The following is a 27,399-nucleotide window of genomic DNA, read 5'->3' on the forward strand; positions in this document are numbered from 1 at the left end:
TGCTATTAATCAGTGGAGAAACTAGGACAGCATGCACAAAGGATACTTACAGGAAAATTGTTGAACCAGTTGCTGATGAGAAGGAAAGTCTCACAGAAAATGTACTCATCTCTAGTGGGTACTCATTTTGCTGGTAGCTTGCCTTTGCATTGCATCAGTATTGTCAAGCACCTGGAGTAAGCTAGTTGATTAACTAGATGTTTTACTCGTTTACCCACTTGGAAGATAAGTCAAAACATAGGAAAGAAAATCATGGTGAACTTCTCTGCAAAATTTTGACACCACTGAAGCAGGTTAGCTGACAAGTAGCTCACATTTGTTCTGTACCAGCAAAATTACTACTGAACTTCAGTAGATGCTAACAAAGGCCCTTTTACCTTAGTTTTGCTCAAGGAGAACACTATTAGTCACAGTTCATTAGGATTGTTTACAAAACTGAACTGGTATCTTAAGTGTGCATCTTAACTGAAACACTTCTGACTGCTGGGGACATCTTTTCCACCACAAAATTGCAAGAATTTTGTAATTTTGCCTACAATTTTTCAAAGAAAAAACTAGTTGGTGGTGTAAGAACTGCAAAAATTATGTAGTTTCATGGTTTTCAAATCTAGAAGGTAAAGTTTCAAGCATAGTTTGGTTTATAATCTGTTAGCTATAGTAACAAAAGACCTTAAAATTAGGTTAGACCAAATCCTAAACCGCAGCAATTATGTAGGAAGAAGAGCCCCAGGTCTGTGAGACTTTTTTATTTGTCCTTTTTTATACAGAGGAAAAATGGGAGTGCTGGGTCTGGCCACACCAAAGTGATTCCTTTTTGGTGTATCAGTGGGAAAGAGTTAGAGAATTCATCATTCACACTTGCAGCTTTCATAGAACTCCTGTGTACACCCAATGCTTAACTATACACCGTTCATCTTTATGTATTTTGCCATGAGGTTTCTTGGTGGCATATTACTATATTAAGATCTTAACAGAGTTTATATCCCCAAATATAAAGGATGTGTCCCTTCAAGTCCCACAAATGAAAAAAGAAGAGTTATTTGTCTCCTGTTAGTTGTTGCAAGAAAACCTGAAGCAGTTCTTCAGATGAAATCCCAGATGTTTTTATTTCCCTCTCCTTTGTCTTGGATGTGTCTGTTGTAGGTGTTTACTTACCCATTTCCCAGGCTGAAGACAATGAAGTCTTCATGAAATCAGTGAAGCTTAGTACAAAGAGAGAGAGAGAGAAAGATGTAAAATGCAGTTCAGTAGATTTCAATGTTTTCAGTTACTGCTTTAAATTGCTGCTTTAAATTCTAGTGAGTGTAATAATAGAGAAGTTATCATGTCTACTAACTGCAGTTGGCCTTTGTAAAGAATAGCCATTCTTAGGAGGCTTTTCATTGTTAGAAGGCTTTATGATTTACTGAGGCCCACAGCTGGCTGCCAGCAGAGCTACAGGAGTGTGTTCTCTCTTGGGCCTGGAAGCTAGAGATGAAAAGGATCCAAAACTGCAACAAAAGCAAATAAATGCTTTGACTTTAAATAAAGCATCATAATTAATAATGGGCTCTGCTTCTCAGTCCCAGTGAGGTACATGGATCAGTAGGCAGCTCTTTGAGGTTGACCAGAATTGTCTGTCTGGATTGACTGCAATTCTGGTATCTGCAGTCTACAGATTTGGAGGAATTTTCATGGTTTGGGGATTGGAATTGTTTCTTTGTTAATGCTGTTTCTTTTTCATAAATTGTCTCTCTTCTGTCTTCCATTTCTTTATGTTTCATTAGCTACTCTATTGTGTGATAAATAATTGTACCAGTGTTTGCACCTGGCTGCTCTTTATCATGATGTACAGCTCTGGGAAACAAATCACCAAAGACACCTGAAGGTTTATAGGTGCATTTTGGCATCTGTTACTTGCTTGGGATTTGCTCATCAAATTCCTGCAGTAGCAGAGTTCAGAGCTGGGAGACAAACTTCTATTGAGATGCCCTAATACATGCCTTAGGAAGAAAAAAAAAAAAGTCTGAGCTCCTTAAGAGGTTTTGGGGGTTTTGTGAGATTTTTTCTTATAGATGAACACACATGCATACATGTATAAATTTATACCAGCTTCCCTATTTCTGCAGCTGTTTCTCAACAGTCTGCTGATGGAAGTAGTATTTCTGTGGTCTGGTGTCTGAGAAGAAGAATGGAAATGTGGCAGATAATTTTTAAAAGGAACTCCTGAATGGTTGTCTGGGTGAGAAAAAATTGTTTAGGTTTTCCCTTTATTTGGCCTTACTTCTTGCATTGAAGCAGTAGTTTTTTTCCCCATGCTCCAGACTTGTTTTGCTTTTCTATTTACTTGCTCTTGAGGGAGATAGAGTTTGGGAGAGAAGTAAGTAGCTGAAGAATTCCTGTAATTAATATAATATGCAGGAATCAAGTGTGACAGATTAGTTGAAAAGCCCTGTATTCTGTTACTTATCTCAATTGACATATGGTCCTGGAGTAAGAGCAAAGGCAGTGGATTGTGGGGCTTCTTTTTCTTTTGCTCTACAGGAAGTCAGAAGTGTCCATGTGTTCAACAGGCCAGCAGCATAGGAGCTGAAATAACACTCCTTGAGAAGAGAGTGGGAAACTCAGGGGATTACAGAACAGCATTTCCTTCTTCTAAAATTGAGACTGTGACACTTTTCAGTGTCAGGCTATGTGAATCACAGTTATGATTACTGAAGTAAAAAAAGAAAAAAAATCGGCTAGAAACAGAATACTTTATTTCTGAAACAGATACCGTTTTCTTCAGAACATACAGGTTAAATGATTTTCAAATTGCATTTTTAGTATCAGCTGAAATAAAGCGAGACTACAGTTTTATTCTCAAGCTGCAGCAAAATAGTGAAGTTGTTCAGTTACTCTGGCCAAAGAAAAGGTAAGGGCTGCACAAAAACTAGCTCTTTAGTTGTACTCCAGAGGTCAGAAGCCTATGGTTAATTTATAATAACATTAATTGCACATTTTCTTGTAAGCACTGCAGTCATGTGGTCTGACATTCAAGAGGTGTAACAGCAGTTTATCCAAAAGTTTTCCTAATCCTGCCAAATTCTAATCACTTTGATAAAAATCTGGCAGGAGAAAATTATGTGGGTTCTGCGGCTTCATAGTTTTCAAAATCACCACTCTAAGTAGCTCATATTTTAGTAGAACTGCTTAGTTGTTGATAAATCAACAAGCCATTTGGGACCCAATCTGATGTAATTTCTGGGGTATTATCCAGTTTTCATTGAGGCTTTTATTGGTCTTTTAATAAGTGTGAAATTTAGCCTTATATTGGATTAGGACCATTCATATTTCTTTTGGCTTTCAATTTGTATTTAGATCTTGGTCACTGGCTATTTGCTAGCCAGACCAGATTTAGAAGAAATATATGCACTGAAAAAAAATTTAAGGTATCACTATAACTAATAAGGGACATGAGCTCTTAGATTAGATGCTGTCCTGTCTTCCAGAACCAACCTGCCCCCAGAATTTCAATCACAGCCTTGGCCAGAGAAACTGTAATTTCAGCTAACCTCAGCTACATGTCTTCCTAACATGCTGGGGCTTTTTTTATACTAAAGCTGGAAAAGAGTAATATTGCTACAGGGGCAGGAAAAATAAATTAAACCAGAGCTTCTTTTAGCTGACTGTTCAACTGAATATTGACGAGCTGTCTTCATGAGAAAGAACTAGATGGTGGAGAATAAGCTAGAGTCTAGTTTTCCAAGAAGTTCAATGATTTCCCCAAATCAGTTCAGCCCATGAAGCTTCAGAACAAAGGATGTGGGAGACATGACAGTGATGGAATTAGCTTGTATTCTTTTGTGTATTAAGCACATGGGCTCATGGGGAGACAGGATTTCTTCAGTTATGGCAGTGTTTATTCTTTTACATGCACTGAGATAAACTTCTTGATTAATAAAATCTATTACAGTCGGATTAAATAGTTGTCTGCTTGGTGGCCCAGCTCTGTTTCCAAGAGTTACTCCTCAGTGTATAATTGCTGCTTCTTTTTTGAATGCAAATGGTTGTATGTAATGCAAATTCAGGGAACAGGTTCTATAAAACAGTTATTTTTATACTAAGGTGGTAATTCCTACTTTCAATATTACCTTTATTTTACCAATTACTTCATAAAGAAAAGAAAAGAAAAGAAAAGAAAGGGTATGGCATTCAAAGTATGCATGAAATGTAGGTTGTCATTACTCAGAACTTACTGTAAATCACATAGATGTGATCTTACTCTGTTAGGCTGCTGCAGAAACTACTGTAGTTTGTAGCACAGCTTTAACCACCAGCAGAGCAACATTAACTAAAATAGCAGGGTTTAGCCTCTCAGCCCTCTAACCTTTAAACTTGATATGCTTTCATAAAGTACAGAATGCAGAATTAACACCATATCTAAGTGCCTCAGTGGTTTATGACTACACCAACAGTATTTCATTATGCTTATTTGCCTTGATGCTATCCAATCTTCTCATCTTCATTGCTGTACAGTATTTGTTCAGATAAAGTCCAGTGCCCAGGATGACTAATTGCAGATCTGTGTTCCAGATGGTCTGATTACAGGATATGGTTAAAGTGACTTTTCAAACATTCTCTGCTGCAATAGGGCTCTTGGGAAAAAAAAGGGAAAAAAAAAAAAAAAAAAAAAAAAAAATCCCACCAGCAAACCAAAACAGAAAAAGCAAACCCACCAGTCTTGCATTTTCAGGCTGCCTGACAATCATTACATTCTCAGGCTGGCTGATGTTGATGCCTGTTACATGTGCACCTGCTGCAGATGTAGTTAAATTCTTGTGCCATGCTAGACAGAGAGTGTGATTAAAGTAGTAAATAAACTCTATGTGTCTTAGATCAGCATTCAGTTTATAAGATGTGACTTCATTGGTACAGTGGTTACTGTTAATTTTAGATTACTTTCTGGATGGAACCAATCAGGGAGGTATAATCCATTTGTATTGCAAGTCTAATATAAAAATTGTTCTGTATTTTTTATTCCAGGATGAATTTCAGGTGTATATGTGGATGTGGGATTGATGATGATGTGGCAGATATGATGTTTGTGAGGCAAATGAGTTGTACTGCTTTTACTAAACCAGTGGAAACAAAAAAGCTCAGTGGAAACAAAAAAGCTTGAGATAATCCTAAGAATATAGATTTTCATCTTGAAGCTTTTTGAATTTCATATATTTTAGCTATTGTTAGAGATTGATGTCAAATAGACACATGTGGGACCAAATAGAATTGCAGTGTCCGATGTGGAATAAAACATGTTTAATCGATGATGGTGGTGTAGTCTTTGATGACAGATATGCCATGGTTTGACTATCCCACGCATATCTGTGCTTGGCATGGCAGGGACAAGAGGCAAATGAAATTTGACTTGCAAACATATTTGTGGATTCATTAATTATAAAGATACAAGGAATTGATTATGCTGTAGAGTTTACAAGTAATACTTATAAACAGTAATCAGTAATGATGTGACACTTCTCTATACCAGGGTTTGCATCTCAACCTTGAAGAGCTACTATGCCATAGAGATTTTTGCTACAAGAATTTATCATATTAACCTTTTAAAGAGATAATCTTACTAAAAAAATTCTGGAAAGTATAGTACGCCTTAGAGATTTTCCTTTGGCATCAGGAAAATTTGTTTTAAAATTATAGTCAGGATAGTAATGGTAGTAGGCAGAACTGTTAATTTTGGAATATTGACCACAGAGGATTCCACTTATGTTTAAGGCTGTGGCTTATGTAACTTTTAAAATATACATGACTTTTCAAACAAACATTCATTCTGATGACTGAAGAGTAGATAAATCATCCCTAGTTTTGAATGATCATTTAAATATTCTTCAACAAATCAGTTACAGAAGTGTTCAGAAAGACTTTTTGCATATCTGGTTTCTCCAGAATTTTACAAACACTTTTGGGCAGATTCTCCACTAAGAGCGAGGGAGCAGCTCTTTTTGCAAAAATGAAGCCTTACCCTCTCAGATAACTGGTGTGTTGAGTTCCCTGTTGAAATAACCAGTTTGCACTAAACCAGTATTTTATATCATTTTCTGTGATCTGAGCACAAAAACAGCCTATGCTGTAAAAATTAAGTCAGGCTTTCCAAACTGATTAATTTCATAGCATCTACTTGTATTGGAATTTGAACATTCATTTTCTAAAGCCAGTATTGTTAAAATATGGGGTCTGCATTTAAGGTATTGATCTGATAATTTGATTCCTCACTACATGATCTCATTTTCGAAGTTTTGAATACAAACATAAACATTCTTGGTTTATGATCATTGCAGAAAACAGAGTCAAGAAAGCAAAGAAATTATTATTTGTTTTAGACTAAGTACTTAAGAGGGTTTTTTTGTCTTTAAACTAAGGAAGGTCTGCAAGAGTGTAGATGTGTCTGCTAAATGTGCAGTGCCAGAGAAATCCATATGAACATTACCCTTACTTGGTATTGAAAATTACTTTGATTGTGATGTTTTATGTCAAAAGAGCACATCTGCATTTCTTAGCAACAGGTTTAGTTACTTAATTTCCAGCTTGTGATGACATATTTCATTCTGTGAGAAATAGTTGATAGTAAACGGCAAATTTTGGTTCTGGCCTTTGTTATGCACTCACTGAAAAGGAGGAAGACAGGACAGGGGAAGAAGGGCTACATCATATCCACAGAGCTCATAAAAAGCGAGGTTTTTGTTGCAGGTTTCTGAAATTATTTTTTGACATACTACTTTTGTGACATGTGACATTTCATTCCATAATAAAGTTAAAATACAAATTGGCACAGTTGTTTTGTATGTTACCCATCAGTAGTGTGTATGTTTGGTGCTCCCATAGTCATGCGTTAGTTTTTCCTGCCATTAACATTGTGGTTATTATTATGACGAGTAATGAAAAAGAGCTCATAATGGTACACATACAGTGAAGGAAAACAGCAAAATACAGAATCTTGTCTTGTTCCTAAAAGGCTGACAATCTTTGATGTTAAAGGACGAGCTTCTATTGACAGTGGTCAGCACCAGATGGCATCCTGGTTGTACCATTGTCATACATTGATACTTTGGCATATGATCCTGCCTTGGCTAATAATGGATTTTGGCAGAAAATCTACAGTAGGTGAACTGTAAAACTTCTGGGTAACATTACCCAATTTTCTTACATTATAACACCATTTTGTAATTCCCACACATAAAATATTGTCTACTTACTGTGTCTACTCTTTAATGACAGAGTAGCATGGGTGGTAACTTCAGAACTTTTAATTTTCATATTCTTTTTTTGCTTTAATGTAAGACATATGACACTGAAAACTTCAGAAAATACTGCTAATTTCAGTAATAGTAATATATATATAAAATATATTACTACATATATTTATAAAATATATATATATATATATAGTAATATAGTTTGAAAATGGAATGATCAACCAAATTAAACAAAGAAATTTATGTCTTCATTTTGGGGAGATTAGTTTTTCTCTACAACATCCAATTCTTGTGAACTATGCTCTGATAATTGGTCAAACTCTTTAAGATTACACCCTTAGTTGCTCAAAGAAGCATTTGTGTTTAGTAAAATATTCACTGTTGTTTGATCCAACCTCACAAGAACAGAATTAGATATTTTGGCTAAGTTTCCTCCTGAATTAGAATCTTAGAGAGTCCAAATACCCTCAGGTACGTTTTGTTACAAGCACCTGATTTTTTTCCCCACCCCCATTCTTCAGTAATGGGTATTTTTAAAAGTTTAGCCTCTTGGGCTTTTTTAAGGTGAAAATGCACCTCTTGTTTCAGACAATATGAAATCTGTGGATTCCTCAGACTGTCTTTGCATTTTCTTTTTTGTTCAGGCAATGTTAAATAAATTAAATTATATGTAGTCTGATGTAACAGGAAGTGTCAGTCCAGGAAATTCTTATGATTTAACACAGCCCCTGAGAGGTTTGATCCTGTGTGTGATGTGTTCCTTCACAAGATGGAGGGACTACGTGGGCACACATATGCACAAAGAGGAGCTGGAATGACCCAAAAAAGCGCTAGTGCATCTCTGAGTCCATGGCAGTGTACTCAGAGGTGATACTGGGAGTGAACTAGACACTGCTCTAGCATTGTCTCTGGCAGGCTGTCCAAGATAGGAGAACCAAGAAGTTTCCTATTACCATCTGAGTAGCAGTTGACTCTGGGCAGTTTTCCTTATCTCCTGTTAATGGGCCCATCAATGTCTTGCCACATGACTCAGAGATAACACTCTCCAGGAGCCATATCTGTTTAACAGGTGATTAAGGACACACCTCGTGACTCAGAATAACATCAGCCCATTGTGAGATGCTCTGCCCAGGGGGGAGGAGCTAGGCATTCCCACCTGGATAAAACCGGGGATTTCTAGACAGAGAGGCAGCCTTTTCACAGGTTTCTGACAAGACACAGCAACCACATCTGCCATCCCAAGAGGGCTGCAGCCACTCCAATTTGGACTGCTACCAACACGCTGGCCAAAGGGGTGTCAGGTTATATTCTGACTTTTGTCAGTGGTCTTCCTTTTGTATCATTGCATGTATTTTTGTCTTTTTTCCCTTTTCCCAATAAATTGTATTTCTGACCTGGAGTTTCTCACTGGTTTTGCTTTCAAACCAGAACATACTTTTGGCACCCAACCTGGGGCAAGAAGGTACTGAGAGAAGTCAGAATTACAATTTTATATTGTAGAGGGTTCCTATTCACTATGATGCTTAACATGCTCTTTTTGTTAGGAAAATAGGGCCTTTTTGTTCATAATATAGAGTTTTCTCACATCCATAGAATAGAGTTTTTACTTAGAGTTTTCACTTGTCTGAATATGTTCTCATTTTGCCAGACATTCCAGTAAGTATCTCTCAAGGACAATTCCGTTACAAACTTTTTAGGGAGTTGAAACTGTTTTAGGGAGTTGATGTTGCTAGGCACCTAAGCACCTAAGCGAGTATCTTTCAAGGACAGTTCCGTTACGGACTTAACAAAACATGTACTCTTGTGAAATGCAAGTAAACGTGCCTAGAGATAACATTTCTTGTTTTGAGAAAATTCCCAGATCACAGGGACAACCTTGAGGAATACTACTGGCCTTCATCCCACGACCACCAAGAGGCAGAAAACGACCACCTAGCAACAGAGTGCGCCTGCGCAGAAAAGACACCAGAACGTCACACATCCGGAAGAGAAGACCCAATAAGTGGGGGGGGACGGGGGACGAAGGCGCGGTAGTTGGAATGACTGCCGCCCAGCGCAGCGCTGATTTGCTTTCGTTTTCTACCATTAATAAATCTTTTTAATTGGATTAGAAAGCCTATTGTGCTCGTTCATAACATTTTGGGTCTTATACCTAGCTCTCTATATTTTCCTGGATGTGGGGAATTATCTGGCAATTATAATGCTCATGTGTAGATCAGTGTATGGTATGAGAATTGCTTTATTAATCTATTATGTCTATTGCATTATAATTTCCGAGGCAATGATTTGGAATATGTACTCAATTCTGTTTGCTTGTCCTAGTCTAGGCTGCTACGTCTGGGGCCTCAGCAACCACACCCAGCCCCTGGGGGAAGGGGTAAAGATTGATTTTTTCCAACCTTTCAGGCTTGACACAGCAGTTTTTGAAAATGTCAGGTTCCCTCTGGATGCCAAGGTCAGCATAATGTTGTTGTTAGTTCTTCTTTGTCTTCTCTGCACAATCTGCAACATGCTTAGAAACAAGCCACTACATGGTGTGATGCAGCAAAACATACATAATGTGGTGCAGCAAAACATACATAGTGTGATGCAACATCTTCTTGATGAAGAGGAAACAAGAAGCAAAGCAGCGGTGTCCGTGTCCATACAGAATGCCACAACAGCGTCCATGTCAACGCAGACTGGCACAGAGGAGGAAGGAACCAAAAGCAAAACAACAGTGTCCGTGTTTATGCAGACTGTCATGGAGGAAGAAACCAAAAGCAAAGCAAAAGTGTCTATGTCTACACAGACTGGCACAGAGGAGGAAGGAACCAAAAGTGCCATCAGCATTTCCACACAAACCATCACCAAATCAGAGCAGCCTGAACCCATAGTAGTTGCCCCCATTCATAAGAAGAAATCAAGGAGCAAATCAGTCCGCATAATGACTGATGAGTGCGCTGCAGGACCTTCACACCCAGTGGAAGAGACAGAGCCAGAAATCATCACTCGGTCTCTATCCCTGGGTGAGCTGCATGACCTGCAGAGAGAATTCACCCACCAGACAAACAAGTCCATCCTGACCTGGCTGCTCCACATCTGGGACACTGCAGCCAATGACACCATTCTGGATGGAAGTGAGGCCAGGCAACTGGGATCACTGTCCCAGGATGTGGTCATTGACCAGGGGATCAGGAGAACCCAAGAAACTCTCAGCCTCTGGTGGCGACTGCTCGCAAGTGTCAGGGACAGATACCTTTGTAAAGAAGACCTCTAGGTGCACCAAGGAAAATGGAACACCATGGAACAAGGTATCCGATGCCTGAGGGAGTTGGCTGTGTTGGAGATAATTTTCTCAGAAGATGAGAGATTTCCTAAGATTGTGTCCAGTGCACATCGCAAATGTGGTTGAGATTTGCACGGCTTGGACCAGAGATGTACTCTTGTTACATGGCAACACTGCAGTGGAGGGAAGGTGAGGACAGGGTGGGCGACTTAACCAATAAATTAAGAATTTATGAGATACTGTCACCGCCCCATTTCGTACCCTTGTCTCGTCTGTGGAAACAAGGTTGGCTGAGCAAGTCCAGGACTTGATTGAAGAGAGTATTCAGAAACTAAAAAAGGAACTTAAGGAAGAAAGCTACCATATTTCACCAGAACCAACAAGAGTCTCTGCCATTAGGAGCTGGCGTTCCCAAGCCAAGGAGAGAGGATACACTCCATGAGGAAACTTCTGGTTTTTTCTTCAGGAGCATGAAGAAGACATGAGGAAGTGGGATGGAAAAACCACCTCCTCCTTAGCAGCCTGCGTACGTGAACTAAAAAGAACACCTAACACAAAAAGCTCATCTAGAGTCAATGCTGCTCCAGTCTCTCACACACAGAATTCCAGACAATATAGGAATGATGATATAACTGATCCTCTTGAAGGAACCTCAAGAACCTATTTACAGGAAGAGAGCAATGTGTACCATGACCAGGAATAGAGGGGCCCTGTCTCTAGCCAGGTAGAGGACAGGGACAATCGGATCTATTGGACTGTGTGGATTTGATGGCCTGGCACATCTGACCCACAAAAATACACATCTTTGATTGACACCGGTGCCCAATGTACCCTGATGCCATCAAGATATGTAGGAGAAGAATCCATTTCTATTTCTGGGGTAACAGGAGGATCCCAGCAGCTTACTGTATTGGAGGCTGAGGTGAGTTTAACTGGGAACAGGTGGCAGAAACACCCCATTGTGACTGGCCCAGAGGCCCCATGCATCCTTGGCATAGACTGTCTCAGAAATGGATATTTCAAAGACCCTGAAGGACCATCATTGGGCTTTCAGAACAGCTGCTATAGAGACAGAAGACATCCGGAAACTGAATACCTTGCCTGGTCTCTCAGATGACCCTTCTGCTGTGGGACTGCTGAGAGTTGAGGAAGAACAGGTACTAATTGCCACAGCAACAGTACACCATCGGCAATATCGTACCAGCAGAGACTCTGTGATCCCCATCCATGAGATGATTCGTAAACTGGAGAGCCAAGGGGTGGTCAGCAAGGCCCATTCACCTTTCAACAGCCCTGTATGGCCAGTGCACAAGTCCAGTGGGGAATGGAGACTGACGGCGGACTACTGCGGCCTGAATGAAATTACACCACCACTGAGCGCTGTCGTGCCAGATATGTTGGAGCTTCAGTACGAGCTGGAGTCCAAGGCAGCAAAGTGGTACGTGACCATCGATATTGCGAACGCCTTCTTCTCCATTCCTTTGGCAGCAGAATGCAGACCTCAGTTTGCCTTCACCTGGAAGGGAGTACAGTACACCTGGAACCGACTGCCCCAGGGGTGGAAGCACAGTCCCACCATCTGCCATGGACTGATCCAGGCTGCACTGGAAAAGAACGAGGCTCCCGAACATCTACAGTATGTTGATGACATCATTGTGTGGGGGAGCACAGCAGGGGAAGCCTTCAAAAAAGGAGGAAAAAATTATCCAGATTCTGCTGAAAGCTAGTTTTGCCATTAAGCAAAGCAAGGTTAAGGGACCAGCTCAAGAAATTCAGTTTCTAGGAATCAAGTGGCAAGATAGACGTCATGAGATCCCGACAGAAGTAATCGACAAGATCACTGCTATGTCTCCACCTACCAACAAGGAGACACAAGCTTTCCTAGGTGCCATAGGCTTTTGGAGGCTGCACATTCCCAAGTACAGCCAGATTGTGAGCCCTCTCTACCTGGTCACCTGCAAGAAGAGTGATTTCCACTGGGGCCCCAAACTGCAAGAAGCCTTCACCCAGATCAAGCAGGAAATTGCTCATGCGGTAGCCCTTGGCCCAGTCAGGATGGGACCAGAGGTAAAGAATGTGCTCTACTCTGTAGCCAGGAGCCATGGTCTGTCCTGGAGCCTTTGGCAGAAGGTGCCTGGGGAGACTTGGGATCGACCACTGGGATTCTGGAGCCAGAGCTACAAAGGCTCTGAAGCAAACTACACTCCCACAGAGAAGGAAATCTTGGCTGCCTATGAAGGAGTTCAAGCTGCCTCAGAAGTAATTGGCACTGAAACGCAGCTGCTTCTGGCACCCCAACTACCAGTGCTGAGGTAGATGTTTAAAGGAAAGGTTTCTTCCACACATCATGCCACAGACACCACATGGAGTAAATGGATTGCCCTCATCACTCAGCGTGCCCATATTGGAAATCTGAATCACCCTTGGATTCTGGAAATTATAACAAACTGGCCTGAGGGGGAGACTTTTGGATTATCTTCTGAAGAGGAAGAGCAAGGTGGCACATGCCGAGGAGGACCCACCATATAATGAGCTACCAGAAACTGAAAGACAATATGCCCTTTTTATGGATGGTTCCTGCCGAATCATAGGCACTAGCCAGAAATGGAAAGCTGCAGTGTGGAGCCCCACACGACAAGTGGCACAAGCTACTGAGGGACAAGGTGGATTGAGTCAGCTTGCAGAGTTTAAAGCCATCCAGCTGGCTTTGGATATTGCTGAGCAAGAGAAGTGGCCAAGGCTCTGTCTCTACACCGACTCATGGATGGTAGCTAATGCTCTGTGGGGATGGCTAAGTCGCTGGAAAAAGGCTAACTGGCAGCGCAGAGGGAAACCCCTCTGGGCCGCCGAGATCTGGCAGGACGTTGCCACCCGAGTAGAGAAGGTGACCGTGAAGATTTGACTTGTGGATGCACACATACCCAAGAGTTGGGCTACTGAAGAGCATCACAACAATGAACAGGTAGACCGAGCTACCAAGGTGAAAATATCACAAGTAGACCTAGATTGGCAGCATAAGGGAGAATTATTCCTAGCTCATTGGGCTCATGATGCTTCTGGTCATCAGGGGAGAGACGCAACATACTGATGGGCCTGTGACCAAGGGGTGGACCTTATGTAATATGGACAACATCTCACAGGTCATGCATGAGTGCGAGACCTGCGCTACAATCAAACAGGCCAAGCAAATGAAGCCTCTGTGGTATGGTGGGCGATGGTTGAAATACAGGTATAAGGAAGCCTGGCAAATTGACTATATCATGCTTCCCCAAACCCACCAAGGCAAGCACTATGGTGGAAGCAACCACAGGATGGTTGGAAACCTACCCTGTGCCTCATGCCACTGCCCGGAACACCATCTTAGGCCTGGAAAAGCAGGTCTTGTGGAGACACAGCACCCCTGAGAGAATTGAGTCGGACAATGGAACACATTTCAAGAACAGCCTTATCAACACCTGGGCCAGAGAACATGGGATTGAGTGCATACATCATATCCCCTATCATGCACCAGCTGCCAGGAAAGTTGAACGATGCAATGGACTGCTTAAGACCACCCTGAAGGCACTCAGTGGGGGAATTTTCAGGAATTGGGAATTGAACTTGGCAAAAGCTACCTGGATGGTCAACACCCAAGGGTCCGTCAATCAAGCTGGTCCTGCCCAATCTGAACCCTTGCACACAGTGGATGGAGATAAAGTCCCTGTGGCACATATGAAAGGTATTTTAGGAAAGACTGTTTGGATTAATCCCACCCCAGGCAAAGACAAACCCATCCATGGGATTGTTTTTGCTCAAGGACCCGGTTATACTTGGTGGGTAATGCAGAAGGATGGGGAAACCTGTTGTGTACCATAAGGAAACTTAGTCTTAAGTGAGAACCATGTGTAAGGTTTCATCATGATGCAGATGGAAATAGGAAAAGGGGTGGATAATGTCCAAGATAGGAGAACCAAGAAGTTTCCTATTACCATCTGAGTAGCAGTTGCCTCTGGGCAGTTTTCCTTATCTCCTGTTAATAGGCCCATCAATGTCTTGGCACATTACTCAGAGATAACTCTCCAGGAGCCACATCTGTTTAACAGGTGATTAAGGACACACCTCGTGACTCAGAATAACATCAGCCCATTGTGAGATGCTCTGCCCAGGGGGGAGGAGCTAGGCATTCCCACCTGGATAAAACCGGGGATTTCTAGACAGAGAGGCAGCCTTTTCACAGGTTTCTGAGAAGACACAGCAACCACATCTGCCATCCCAAGAGGGCTGCAGCCACTCCAATTTGGACTGCTACCAACACGCTGGCCAAAGGGGTGTCAGGTTATATTCTGACTTTTGTCAGTGGTCTTCCTTTTGTATCATTGCATGTATTTTTGTCTTTTTTCCCTTTTCCCAATAAATTGTATTTCTGACCTGGAGTTTCTCACTGGTTTTGCTTTCAAACCAGAACACAGGCTTAGCAGAGATTCTTGGTTTGACTTTGAATGCTATGCCAGGACAAACAGTACACCCTGATTTAGAAGAATAATTAGTTCTCTTCAGCACTGCATCAAGTATAATGTGTGGATTACCAACTCAGTCATCTCCATTTTCATCTTCTGGTGCTTTGGCCTAATAAGCCTCTCCCAGTCATACATTTCCCTTCATAAGTCCTACCTTACTTATAGGTAAGGTTATTTATATTCTCCTCACCCATTTCTGTGATAATCTTAAAAGAGTAAATGGGCTATCTTCCCTGCCAGTTCTGTGGAGTCTTACGTGTGGCTGAGCAATGTGCTGTCCATTATGGAAAGGAAATGTATTCGTTGCCACAGCTAACACAGCATGGAGATTAATATTCTCTCCTACTTGCACAGGACCTTTGCGAAACCTGACAAATTTAATGAGATTCTATATGTAGCAGATTTACAGGAGGAACTTGTGTTTGCTTTTGAAATTCTGACTTTCTTACACTGGAAGGTCATTTAAATGTCTTTTTGGAATTATTGAAATATGTATTGATTTCAGAGGCTTTTATTATTTTCACTATTCTATGCTTGCCCTCTTTTCTGTCAATAGGTAACAAACTATACCTAGGTTTGGTACATTAATAAATGAATAAAGTGCACATAGAGATAGGCAAGATTACAATTATCAGGGAAGATATAGGTGAGAATAAAGTCTTATTAACACATTCCCACAAAAAACCCAAAAAAACCCAAACAAACCATCCTCCCTCCAAAAAACCAAAAAAATCCAAACTCAAGAAATCCCCACAAAGTAACAATTTTTTAAAAAAAAAGTATAAAAGTGAACTAGCTGGGGAAGAATAAATGACAAAGATAGTTCTTCAGTACTGCCTATTACTCCATGAGATATCAGACAGCTCTCTTGCTTGGTACTTTTAGGAGATGGGACAAACACTGGTATGTGAGCTGGAGGAATCAGCTGTGCTGCTTGCAGATAGATGGGCTGCATGCCATAATACAATTTACCAGTGGAAAATACTAATGATTTTCACTTAGAGCCTTACAGAGTCACAGATGACAAGCTGTTATAGTGGAAGAAAGGCATCAAGGCTGCCAGAGAAACATGTTTACAATTTCTTTTCTCTAGGCTGTGAATGGCAAGTGGGAACATAGAGTTGCTCATTGTAAGAAACCCCATTTCCACCAACAGATATTTCCTCTTGGATGTACCGGGTTGTTCTCCTCTTCCTCTTCCTCCCTGGACCCCAGCACCTGCTGGCTGCCTCCATGCCTAGGCAAGGGGCAGCATAAAGTAGCCTTGGTGTCTTTGCAGGCTGCCTAGTTTGCATAGGTCATAAAAATACAGCATGGCATTTTAGCCCTGATCACAGAATCACAAAATCAGTTAGATTGGGAAGGACATTTGAGATCATCATTAGGTCCAACCTATGACCCAACACTACCCTGTCAAGTAGACCATGGGGCTAAGTGCCCCACGGTCAAGTCTCTCCTTAAACATCTTCACCATGCTTCGTCTAGGACTTGACTGACACTGGTTGGAAGTGCAGTTTGTCTTTCATGCTTCAGATCAGTACATTTAAAATACTTCCCTGCTGCTAAAAGACCCCTAAGGAAATAAGCTGGTGCTTGTGTGTTAACTTCACCTCAGTGCAGCAGAGAGGGATGGTTGTAGTGCAAAATTAGAAATTGCACTGGTAAGACAAAGCAAAAAGATGAGCTGGAAACATTCTGGCACAATGCCATAATCATATCTATTACAGAGACACTGCAGATAGAATAAGGGAAGTGTAGAGGGAAAACAAGGCTGTTAGCTGAGAGTTGGTGTCTTCACGCCTCTCATAAATTGAGAACGTTCTGTATTGTGCCTTTCTTTGTTAGATGAAATGTATTTGTTATTTCAGTGTGTTCTAATGAGAAGAGATGTCTGTTTCAATAATACTACCTTCTCTCTATCTGTGGCAGCTAATGAATTAAAGAGGTCATTATGCCGGCTAGTCCATAAACATGATGACAAATTATGTGAAGAAGTGTTTAAGAGCAACCTTAAAATGTTTGAATGACATGCCTCACATTTATTTTCTTGCTACTTACAATAACCGTAGCATTCACAAATTTTACAAGGATAATTGAAATAAAACAAAATTAGAATTCTGCTTTAGGCAGGAAAATCTGCATTTAATACAGGTCATAAGTGGAAAAGTAATTAAATTACAGTAGGTTTTTTTAAGGATTCCTCTTCCTATATAAATATATATTGCAATTACTCTACCTTCACTGTGGTATGGTTAAAGTTTCATATCTAGTCTCTCACTTTCCACAGAAGCAAAAGCAAGGCAAATAATTTGAGCTATATCTGCTGAACAAAATTTGCAGTGCATACGTTGTATATGTTTGTGTGTTTGGATATGAGTAATTTCAAGTAAATAGAAACATCATTATCATATTGTTCAAAGCAAAGCACATTTTTCTTCTCAGTCACCTTCTGATTTAAACACTGTAACTGGTGCTTAGTTTATGCTGGCTGGCTGCCAAGTGAAAGCAATTATGTGCAATAATAGCAAAGTTAAGAGGTGAGTGTTGCTGTTTTACAGCAGGACATGGCAAAACCCATTTCCTTCTGTCAGCTGTATCTTGATTACACACACACCATTACACAGGCAAGCTGTCTTACACGCACACATACATACGTGCACACATTCTTGTTCTTTGTCATTTGCAGTCTTTCCTGTGGGTTTTAACTTAAGGTCACTGAAACCAGAAAAGAGGAAGTATATAGACCAGAATGTTTGAAAGCAAATGAGAGTAAATGACTTACTTTGTGAGGGAAGGACAGGGGAAAAAGAAAAAGAAGAAAAAAAATAAAAGAGCAAAACAAAAAGCCTATCCCAATTATTGTTCTAACATATGATAATACTTTATTTTTCACTCACTGACAGGTGTCCTGGTAGTAAATGTTACGTGGAGGAACAAGACTTACGTGGGAACACTATTGGACTGCACAAAGCATGACTGGGCCCCTCCTAGGTAGGCAAACATTCTGAGTCTGTTTTTTTTCTCTGCTGTATTTTAACCCCTCGTTGCAGGCAAGAGACTGTGCAGAGATTAATAAAGCACAGCTGGTTATAATTGAAAACATGCACAAGTGAAATGAGTAGTTTTCTCTTACAGAGTGAAACGTGGGGTGGGAGCTCTTCTTTATTTTACTTTTGTATTTTTTACAGGGAAGGGGAAATACATGAGATTCAGTCAGAGAGCAGTTGATTTCAAAATGCATTTCTTTAAGTTAGAAAGATTTTTCACTCCATTGTTCTAATCAGGTGCTTACCAATGGTCCTTACCATTTTTGTCCTTTTTTAATGACTTTGCCTTTGATACTGTAGCATTCTCATTTGTCAGAAGAATATCTTTCCTTTACCATATGTGAATTTTCTCTTGTGGGACATGGTGGTGGCTTTTATTTTTTCAATTCAGGCTCCTGCTGATGAAATCTATTGTTTGTACAGGTTTTGTGAATCACCAACAAGTGACCTGGAAATGCGTGGCGGACGGGGCAGGGGAAAGCGGGCAAGATCTGCTGCAGCTGTGGCTGTACCTGGGAATGATGCGAGTTTTGCAGAGTCCAGAGGACTTCAGAATAAAAATCGAGGCGGTGCCAATGGGAAGGGGAGGAGGGGCAGCCTTAACTCGAGTGGGCGCAGAACACCCCCAAACTGCACCATGGATGAAGTCAAAGCCAGCCCCTTGTCCACAAACAAGAGGAAAACTAAGCCTCCTATGGAGCTGGATTTGAACTCCAGTTCAGAGGACAGTAAGTCTGCAAAACGCATCCGTACTAACTCTAGAAGCACTCCCACCACCCCACAGGGGAAACCCGAGACTATTTTTTTGGACCAAGGCTGCTCTTCCCCAGTGCTGATTGACTGTCCTCACCCCAACTGCAACAAGAAGTACAAGCACATTAATGGATTACGCTACCATCAGGCTCATGCACACTTAGACCCAGAAAACAAACTGGAGTTTGAGCCTGACAGTGAAGACAAAATTTCAGACTGTGAGGAGGCACTGAGTAATGTGGCACTTGAATGCAGTGAGCAAAGCACAAATTTGCCAGGCTTTGATCCACTAAAAGCACCAACATCTCCTTCTTCCATTGCTACCCCAGGGACTCCCAAGGGAAAGAGGGAACTGACCAGCAATGGCCCTGGTTCAGTTATCAGTTCCAAAACTGGCAAGAATTCTGGCAAAAAGAAGGGTCTGAACAGTGAATTGAGCACCCTTCCAGTAATTTCTAACATGGCAGCCACACTGGATAATTGCTCATTAGCAGATGGCAATTTGCAAACTGAAATGCCAAAATTGGAAGCTGAAGGGTTAATTGACAAGAAGAATTTGGGTGATAAAGGTAAGAAATCAAACAATTGTAAAATGGATAAAAACCTTTCCAAGCTGAAAACAGCCAGACCCATTGCCCCAGCACCAGCACCAACTCCTCCCCAGTTAATAGCTATACCTACTACAGCCTTTACAACCACCACTACAGGGACAATACCAGGACTGCCCTCTCTAACAACTACTATTGTTCAGGCTACACCAAAGAGCCCTCCACTGAAACCCATTCAACCAAAGCCCACAGTTATGGGAGAGCCAAGCACTGTAAATCCAGCTCTCACATCACTCAAAGACAAAAAGAAAAAGGAGAAGCGCAAGCTGAAGGACAAAGAAAGCAAAGAGATGGGCAGCCCTAAGATGGATTCTAAGCTAGGGAAGCTGGAGGATTCAAAAGGGTCTGGAAAAGACTTATCTGGACATTTTTTAAAGGACCATCTCAACAAGAATGAAGTGCTAGCTAATGGACTGTCAGAATCTCAAGAGAGCAGGATGGCAAGTATTAAGGCTGAAGCTGATAAAGTTTACACATTCACAGACAATGCGCCCAGCCCTTCTATAGGGAGTGCCTCCAGGATGGAATGCAGCACTTTGGTGAATGGACAATCTGCCATGGCCCCACTGCATGTGTTGACACAGAATGGTGCAGACAGCACAGCCACTAAAACCAACAGCCCTGCTTACTCAGATATTTCTGATGCAGCTGATGATGGTGGCTCTGACAGCAGGTCAGAGGGCATGAGGTCAAAGGCCAGCTCTCCATCAGATATTATTTCTAATAAAGATGGTGTTGTAAAAGGACATTCTTCAACCACAGCACAATCAGCTCAAGCAAAAGAGTCTCATTCTCCCTATTACCATGGCTACGATCCTTACTATTCCCCAAGTTACTTGCACTCTGGACAGGTCAGTGCCCCAGCAGCTGGGAATAGTGGTACCCCACAGGGGCTGAAGATTAAAAAAGAGGCTGAGGAAGAGGCTGAAAAGAAAGAGAAGGCAGAATATTCAGATGCCAAGAAAAGTGAAAGCACTTCCTCTAATTTGCCACCGCAACATCAGTCAGTAATAACTCAAAGACACCCTGCACTTGCTCAGTCACTTTATTATGGACAGTATGCCTATGGGCTCTATATGGACCAAAAGTCCTTAATGGCCTCCAACCCTGCTTACAGGCAGCAGTATGAAAAATACTATGAGGACCAGAGACTAGCAGAACAGAAAATGGCACAAAATGGGAGGGACTGTGAAAGGAAGAATGACCCCGCCTTGAAAGAGACTGGGAAGGATGACAACAAGCAGAAGAATATTCCATCTGCCACAATATCAAAGGCCCCTTCAATTCCAGAGTCCAGCAAAAACAGCACTAAAATAGGGTCATCAGTTCCTAACAAAGGTGAGGAGACAAGCAAATCACAGATCCTTTCCAAACACCAGCAGCAGCTTCAATCTGACACTTTCAAAGCCAAACAAATGGAAAACCACCAGCTTATAAAGGAGGCTGTGGAGATGAAATCTGTTATGGACTCAATGAAGCAAACAGGAGTAGATCCAACCACAAGATTTAAACAGGTGAGATCACAGGAAATGGAACAAGAGTGTCTTAGTTTCATCTTTTAGGTTGTGAAATTTTCTTTCTGATTCTGCTACGTTCTTCTACCTCTGCAGCCAAACAAGTTCCACCATAATTTTTTCATGCTGGATTGTATTGTAGTCTGTGAATAAACAAATAAACCTTCCAGTTGAGCTGTTTGAAAAGAACAAAAAAATAAATTAAAAAGTCTAGTTAGGTGGTGACAGAGCACAGGCTTAAGATCTGAACAGACTATTTTAAATTCTATGTATGAATAAAATAGAATTAGATTTCTCTTTTAGATCTAAATTCTAAGCAGTTTGTTTAGTTCAGAAATGAGAAACTTCAAGCAAAATAAGCAGCTTTCATTATGAGAGGACTTAAACTACATTTGATACATGGTTTGAAGTGTTTCTTTTTTTTTGTTAAATGACGGCATTTACTAAAGATGGGTGAGGTGCTTCTTTGAAGAGTTGGCTTAAAGCACAGCTCTTTATCTTAACCCATGGTGACCTTTCTGAAGCAGTTAAGTTCCCCTTCTCTTGTCAACCAACCTCAAGCCCCTACAGACCTACACAATGGATGAAATCCTCTCTTCATTGAAGTCAGTGATAGTTTTGCCATTTACTTCAGTGGGACCAGAATTTTATCCAGTGGCTTCATGCTGGCCCTCGTAGATGGCACATTGCCTTCATTTGAGGCAATGCAACTGTCTCCGTGCTCTGAACTAGAGCCTTAATCCTTGATGCTTTTATGTTCTGGTGTTTGGTACATCCCAGACTTCACCCTTACAGACTGTCTTTCAAGGTACAGTGGGATGAAGGGAGTGGGAGTAGAGAGTTCTAAAGGAAGTGGGATGGTACAGCCCTAAGTAGGAGAAGATTTCTGCTGATTCAAGTATTTGAACCAGTCTGTCCAAGCATTTAGTTGTATGCTTATATTTCTGTGGCATGTGCCATAAATGTCTGTCAGTTGAAGAAAATCTTGACAATTAACTCTTGCATATCCTGTATTGGAAAAAGAAGTCTTCCTGTTACTTCTTGTACTGATTTGGTGTGGTGTTGTGAAGAACTCCCCTCTCTAGTTCTGTAACATGTTTATAAACTGGTCTGTATAATACATTTTTTATAAAAGCATTTACAGTGCCCAGTACATGTTCTTTAAACCATGGAATCCTGATCCAATAAATACTCACCCACCTGTAACTTTACAAACTTAAAATAAGATTGTCAGCTGAAAAGGTTTGCTTTAATATTTTACTTCCACTGATTCCTGGATGTTTGTAATACTGGAGGCAGCATTAGAATCTTGCCAGCTAGATCAGCTTTTCATGTTCATTGTTCCAGGTATTCTAAGTAGTCTGGCATATCATTAACCAGCTCTAATTTTGTGGTTCACAGATACTTTTTGCTCTCTAATGGGAAAAGTCTCTCTGTAGGCTTTAATTAAAATGTTTTATGAATAACATGGTCTCAGAACTTCATTTACATTGCACATATATTTCATGATTAAACTAGTTAAAGGCATGAAGAAGGATATAAAATAAAGCAATTGAATTAAATTTTGATAATAGATTCTTGCTCCTTCATGGGCATATTGGTTTGACTTTGAGCTTGAGGCACTCTGTGGCAACCTCTCCTCTATGTAATGAGGATATGGTATTAAAACAGCTATTAAAAATACATTAACTGAAACATGGGAAATATCAATAACAAACTTAGTTCTATTTCTAAGTTCAGAACAATTTTTTTCTCCTTTTTATTAGGATCCAGATTCACGAACATGGCATCATTATGTTTATCAGCCCAAATACCTTGATCAGCAAAAATCAGAAGAATTTGATCATGAGAAAAAGTTAAAAGAAGACAGCCCTAGAAAAACACCTAACAAGGAAAGTTCCCTGCCTAACCTTCCTGTCTCATTAGCAAGCATTAAAGAGGAGCCCAAAGAGGTCAAGCGTTCTGATTCTCAATCAGTGGATGAGAGCAAGATAAAAAACGATGATCAAAAGACTCCTGTAAATTGGAAGGACTCTCGGGGTGCTAGAGTAGCAGTTTCCTCACCAATGAGTCAGCATCAGTCATACATCCAGTACTTGCATGCTTATCCGTATCCACAGATGTATGATCCCAACCATCCAGCCTATCGCGCAGTCTCTCCTGTCCTAATGCACAGCTATCCTGGTATGTATTCTAAAACCCACCTTGCGCACTAGTTAAGATTTGCATCCTCAGGTTCAGTAAAGCCTGCATTTTAATATTTCTGTTAGTAGCTAGGCTAAATTAGAAGCTTCATGGGTGACGTTGTATTTGCTTGTGCTTCCACTGGGGCATGTTCTGTAGATTAAACTGGTTTAATACAAGATGTTCCTTTTATGAACTCTTAAGTTGCTCAACACTTGACAGTCTACTGTTGCTGTTAGTCTGACAGATAGTTTATTGCCTATAAAAATATTCTAAGAACTTACTGTCAGAATTATTATAGTTACTATTCCTTTTACTTAAAGAGGACCCATAAATGTCTGAAATGGTTATCAACTCAACCCTCTTTATAACCTCCATTCATCAGGGTAAATTAGGTGATGAAACTGAAGAGCAGTCATGCCATTTGGTAGTAATGTGATCTACTTTTGATGTAATTGTCGGTTCTGATATTCTCTCCTCCTACCCAGATATAATCAAAATGTAAAAACAGTAACTTGATGTGGTATTTATTGTTTATCTGCAGGGGCCTATCTCTCTCCAGGATTTCATTATCCAGTTTATGGGAAGATATCAGGGAGAGAAGAGGCAGAGAAGGTCAATACCAGCCCAAGCATCAATGCAAAATCAACCACTGAGTCCAAAGCACTGGATTTGCTCCAGCAGCATGCCAGCCAGTATCGCAGCAAGTCACCTGTTGTAAGGCTTTGTCCGTTCTTACTGGAGAGTGTTACATACGGGGTGGGGAGAGGAAAAACATAATTGTGGGAAGCACACAATCTGGCATCAAGCTATGAGTGCATGATTCTTCTTTATAGTACTGCTTACAATAAAAGCAGTTTATAGTCAGAATGCTTCTGTGGCATAAACTGGAGGTAACACATCTAACACAGTTCTGTGCTGAGGTTTCTTGTCTTGACTAGACTCATATAGAAATACAGATTCAGAAATGCCTCCTGGTGCACAGATTTTTGCAGTTAGACAGGAACCTCCTGTTTGGAAACATAATGAAATGAGAGGTTGGGCTATGGATTTTGATAATAACCCCTCCTTGTATTTGCCAAGAATCTACATCTAAATAGCTGATTACCAGCCCCCATTTCTGAAGATTTATAAACAAGATTTACAAAGTTGGGACAAATACTGCTATTTTACTTTCAGATTTGTTGTTGCTGGTTTTAGCTGTGAGAAAGTCACTGGCTCTCATTCTATTTTCTAAGAGATTTTTCTGCTAATCAGATTCCCAGAAAGCTTTAGAAGGTTGAGCATTTTCAGCAGCTTACCTAGGTTGTTTAGGCATTGGCAAGCCAGGCGAGCTTCAGGGAATGCAAAACTAGAAGTCACCATGGTGTCTTCAAGATGTAGTGCATTGCCTCAAAGTCTTTGTGCATTGGGAAATCTTCCATTATCCAGAAAGATTAGCTGGAGATTAGAATCAAGTGCAAATAATCCGGTAGAGATACTTCTTCCGAAAAAGTGAGATACATCATTTGTATTCAGAAAGTTTTGACAGTAGTGGCACATATTGTTGTTGTGATTTCATCCCTTTTAAAGTTCTCACATCAGTTTTCTTTCACTTTCTGTTACTAGCCTGTGGAAAAATCACCAGCTGAACGTGAGCGGGAAGCAGAAAGGGAGCGAGACCGCCATTCTCCTTTCAGCCAGCGGCATCTCCATACCCACCACCATACACATGTTGGAATGGGCTACCCTCTTATACCTGGACAGTATGACCCGTTTCAAGGTGAGCAGAAAATTGTCAGTGGGTGGGATTAGCTTGCCTTATGGAATTGTTGCCTTGACACTGGAAATTGTGCCTACATTAAGCATTTTGAATAGACAGCCTGCTGTTAGAACAGAAGTGCTTTACATTTAGGAAGAAGGCTTGAAAATCCACAGCATGTACTAGCAATAAATTAATAGCTTCATGTCTGAGAAATACCAAGTTTTGTTTCCCAAACTGGGTGTCAGAGCTTTATTAAAGATGTACCAGTTAGGCTGTCATCCACATGAATGTTTTGATTCCTCCTGCAAAATGACATTAACTGGCTGAAAGGCAGTAAAATATCCAAACCAAACAACCTCCTTTTTGTATAATTAGGGTTGTGTAAGCAATGGGGGAAGTGTAGCAAAAACAAAAGCTTTTTATACTGAACATATTTTATGTATAAGGCATTGCAGTCACAAGGGTTTGTGCTTGTTATAATTTGACTGTTTGAAAGGGGACTCTTTGTATTTTGGCAAATGCCGTGCACAAAGTTGCAGTCAGGGAAAAAGCAGTATAGTAGGATACAATTTATTCTCCCTAGGTTTTATACTGATCTTTGAATGTTTTGTCTCTAACCATGACTCTAGCTGAATTAAAAGGAGGCTTCCTCCCATGCAGCAAAGCATGTGCTACCACAATTGGTGGCTAAATGGCATTTCTTCTTTACATTGACTTGGTGCCTCAGCAGTTATTTTTCCTGTGTAAAAGTCTCAACATTTCTCAGTGTGATTCAGTGATCCTATATGCCTTTTGGGATGCATTATGCTTATTCAGTAGCAAAACTGTAAAAATGGTAAGTTATTATGAAAGTATTGTATCCTGAAAAGCTAGCATGTTGTTTCTGTAATTCACTGTGACTTTTGATTCTTCTTGTTTCCTGACACTTATTATTTCTACTGAGCTTCCTATTCATGAACTCCCATACAAACCACTTAGTATCATGTAGTGCAGTATTTGGACAAGAATGCAGTTAGTAGAAATGCTGTAGTTTCTTGTAGAATATGTATCAAAGACAATTCAGTTTATTACAGAAAGATATATTCATCAGTATTCCTTTGTTTCTTCTTTCTCACAGGATTGACCTCTGCTGCCCTTGTTGCCACTCAGCAGGTGGCTGCACAGGCATCTGCATCTGGTATGTTTCCTGCACAAAGAAGGTAAATGGCCAATAAATTATATATTGTAACATAGAGAGGAGAAAGCAAATAACAGATTTTTTTTTAGCCTGCTGGTGTGCATTTCATTGTATGACACAGTTTTTAAGGTTGAGAAAAAACTTGGTACTCTGGGTTACTTGCACTTTTGTTCTCCTTAGAATGACATTTTGTCCTTAGTTGTGTTCTTTAATTGTAACATAGGTCATTAAGAACAAGTCTTCAGAGATTTTCCATAGAGTGTCTTTTAAGGATTGGTATTAAGATAAAACAAGAGATTATTAAATATAATTTATGAGATCCAAGTTTTTAATAAAATGAGTTTAAAATTGTTCAGTTCAGTTCAGTTGGCTTCATGCATGACCAGAAAAATTTAGGATTTTATCTATTCTGCAAGTCTGCCTGGCTTGCTTATCTTGTTTTTAGAGAGGTTTGTTTGGGAGCCCATGAGACATGATTTTGTATTTAAATTGCACACCCATGTCATACATGCCATACATTGGTATTCAACTTAATGCCATACATGAAGTTGTATACTCATGTCAAGCATGTCATTACATACCTGAAAGCCTCTCAGTTGTTTACTTGTTTGACAAGAGTAAAACTTCTGCACTATGATGTTCCCATATCAAGTGAAATTTCCAAAGCATCTTTTAACACTAGGGTTTCATTCACTGCTGCCATGTTAAGGCTCAGAGTTTAATGTATCAGATAGAACTGTGAAGTTCCATCTTCCGGGTGTCTGTCTGAAAGTTGATGCTGAAACAAACAATATATAGCTAGAATTATTTGAATAAGAAAGGTTTGTAGCCCTGGAAGAGCAGATGGATGATAGGTATCAGCACTCAGAAGAAAAATCCTGGAGCAGGTTACTTCTCAGGATGTTGTTCCTGTCAGGGGAGGGATGAGGACAGGGCTTGCTGCCTTTTCTTCTTGGGTTTGAGAATACTTGTACAGATTTCATTTCATGATGCATTCAAGGTGCAGGAAAAAAAAATATAAGGAAAGGATGCTGCTTACTAAAACCTTCTTCTTTTCTCTTTTCAGAGAATGATGAATTTGGGGATGAACATTGTCATGTGACTAGATCACATGAGGAAGCGCTTTATTACAGACATCAGTTCCATGGTGTTAATTTGAAATGCCTTAATGGCAGGCAAAAACCAGTCATTTCATTTTTGTAAATTGCAGATTTTATCACAGAGTAACAAATGTTGCTGTAATTAGACTTCTGTTTTTATATATATATATATGCGTATATATATATATACATATATATATAAAAATATATATATTCTTTACTTTTTTGTATCAGTACCAAGGCTCGCACACAGGGTCTGCTGCTAAGTTGCGAACCACACAC

General features: G+C 40.4%; 1 protein-coding gene across 7 annotated transcripts in view; it reads left to right on the plus strand.

Moving 5' to 3' along the window:
* The window catches only part of ZNF608 (zinc finger protein 608), an 89,782-nt gene extending 62,588 nt beyond the window's left edge, over positions 1–27,194 (plus strand). For 6 of the 7 annotated variants that reach the window (XM_021546245.3, XM_021546247.3, XM_021546246.3 and 3 more), the window contains 7 exons: positions 17,894–17,981; positions 18,461–20,912; positions 22,679–23,096; positions 23,641–23,813; positions 24,705–24,858; positions 25,958–26,039; positions 27,084–27,194. In XM_021546245.3, coding sequence (XP_021401920.1) covers positions 17,894–17,981; positions 18,461–20,912; positions 22,679–23,096; positions 23,641–23,813; positions 24,705–24,858; positions 25,958–26,039; positions 27,084–27,090 — 3,374 coding nt within the window. In that variant the 3' untranslated portion in view covers positions 27,091–27,194. Of the gene's footprint in view, positions 1–17,893; positions 17,982–18,460; positions 20,913–22,678; positions 23,097–23,640; positions 23,814–24,704; positions 24,859–25,957; positions 26,060–27,083 lie in introns of those variants that run through there. The other variant, XM_021546250.3, reaches the window with a different exon arrangement.
* The last annotated feature ends 205 nt before the right edge of the window (positions 27,195–27,399 follow it).

The sequence above is a fragment of the Lonchura striata genome, chromosome Z, assembly GCF_046129695.1.
Source record: "Lonchura striata isolate bLonStr1 chromosome Z, bLonStr1.mat, whole genome shotgun sequence".
Lineage (NCBI taxonomy): Eukaryota > Metazoa > Chordata > Aves > Passeriformes > Estrildidae > Lonchura > Lonchura striata.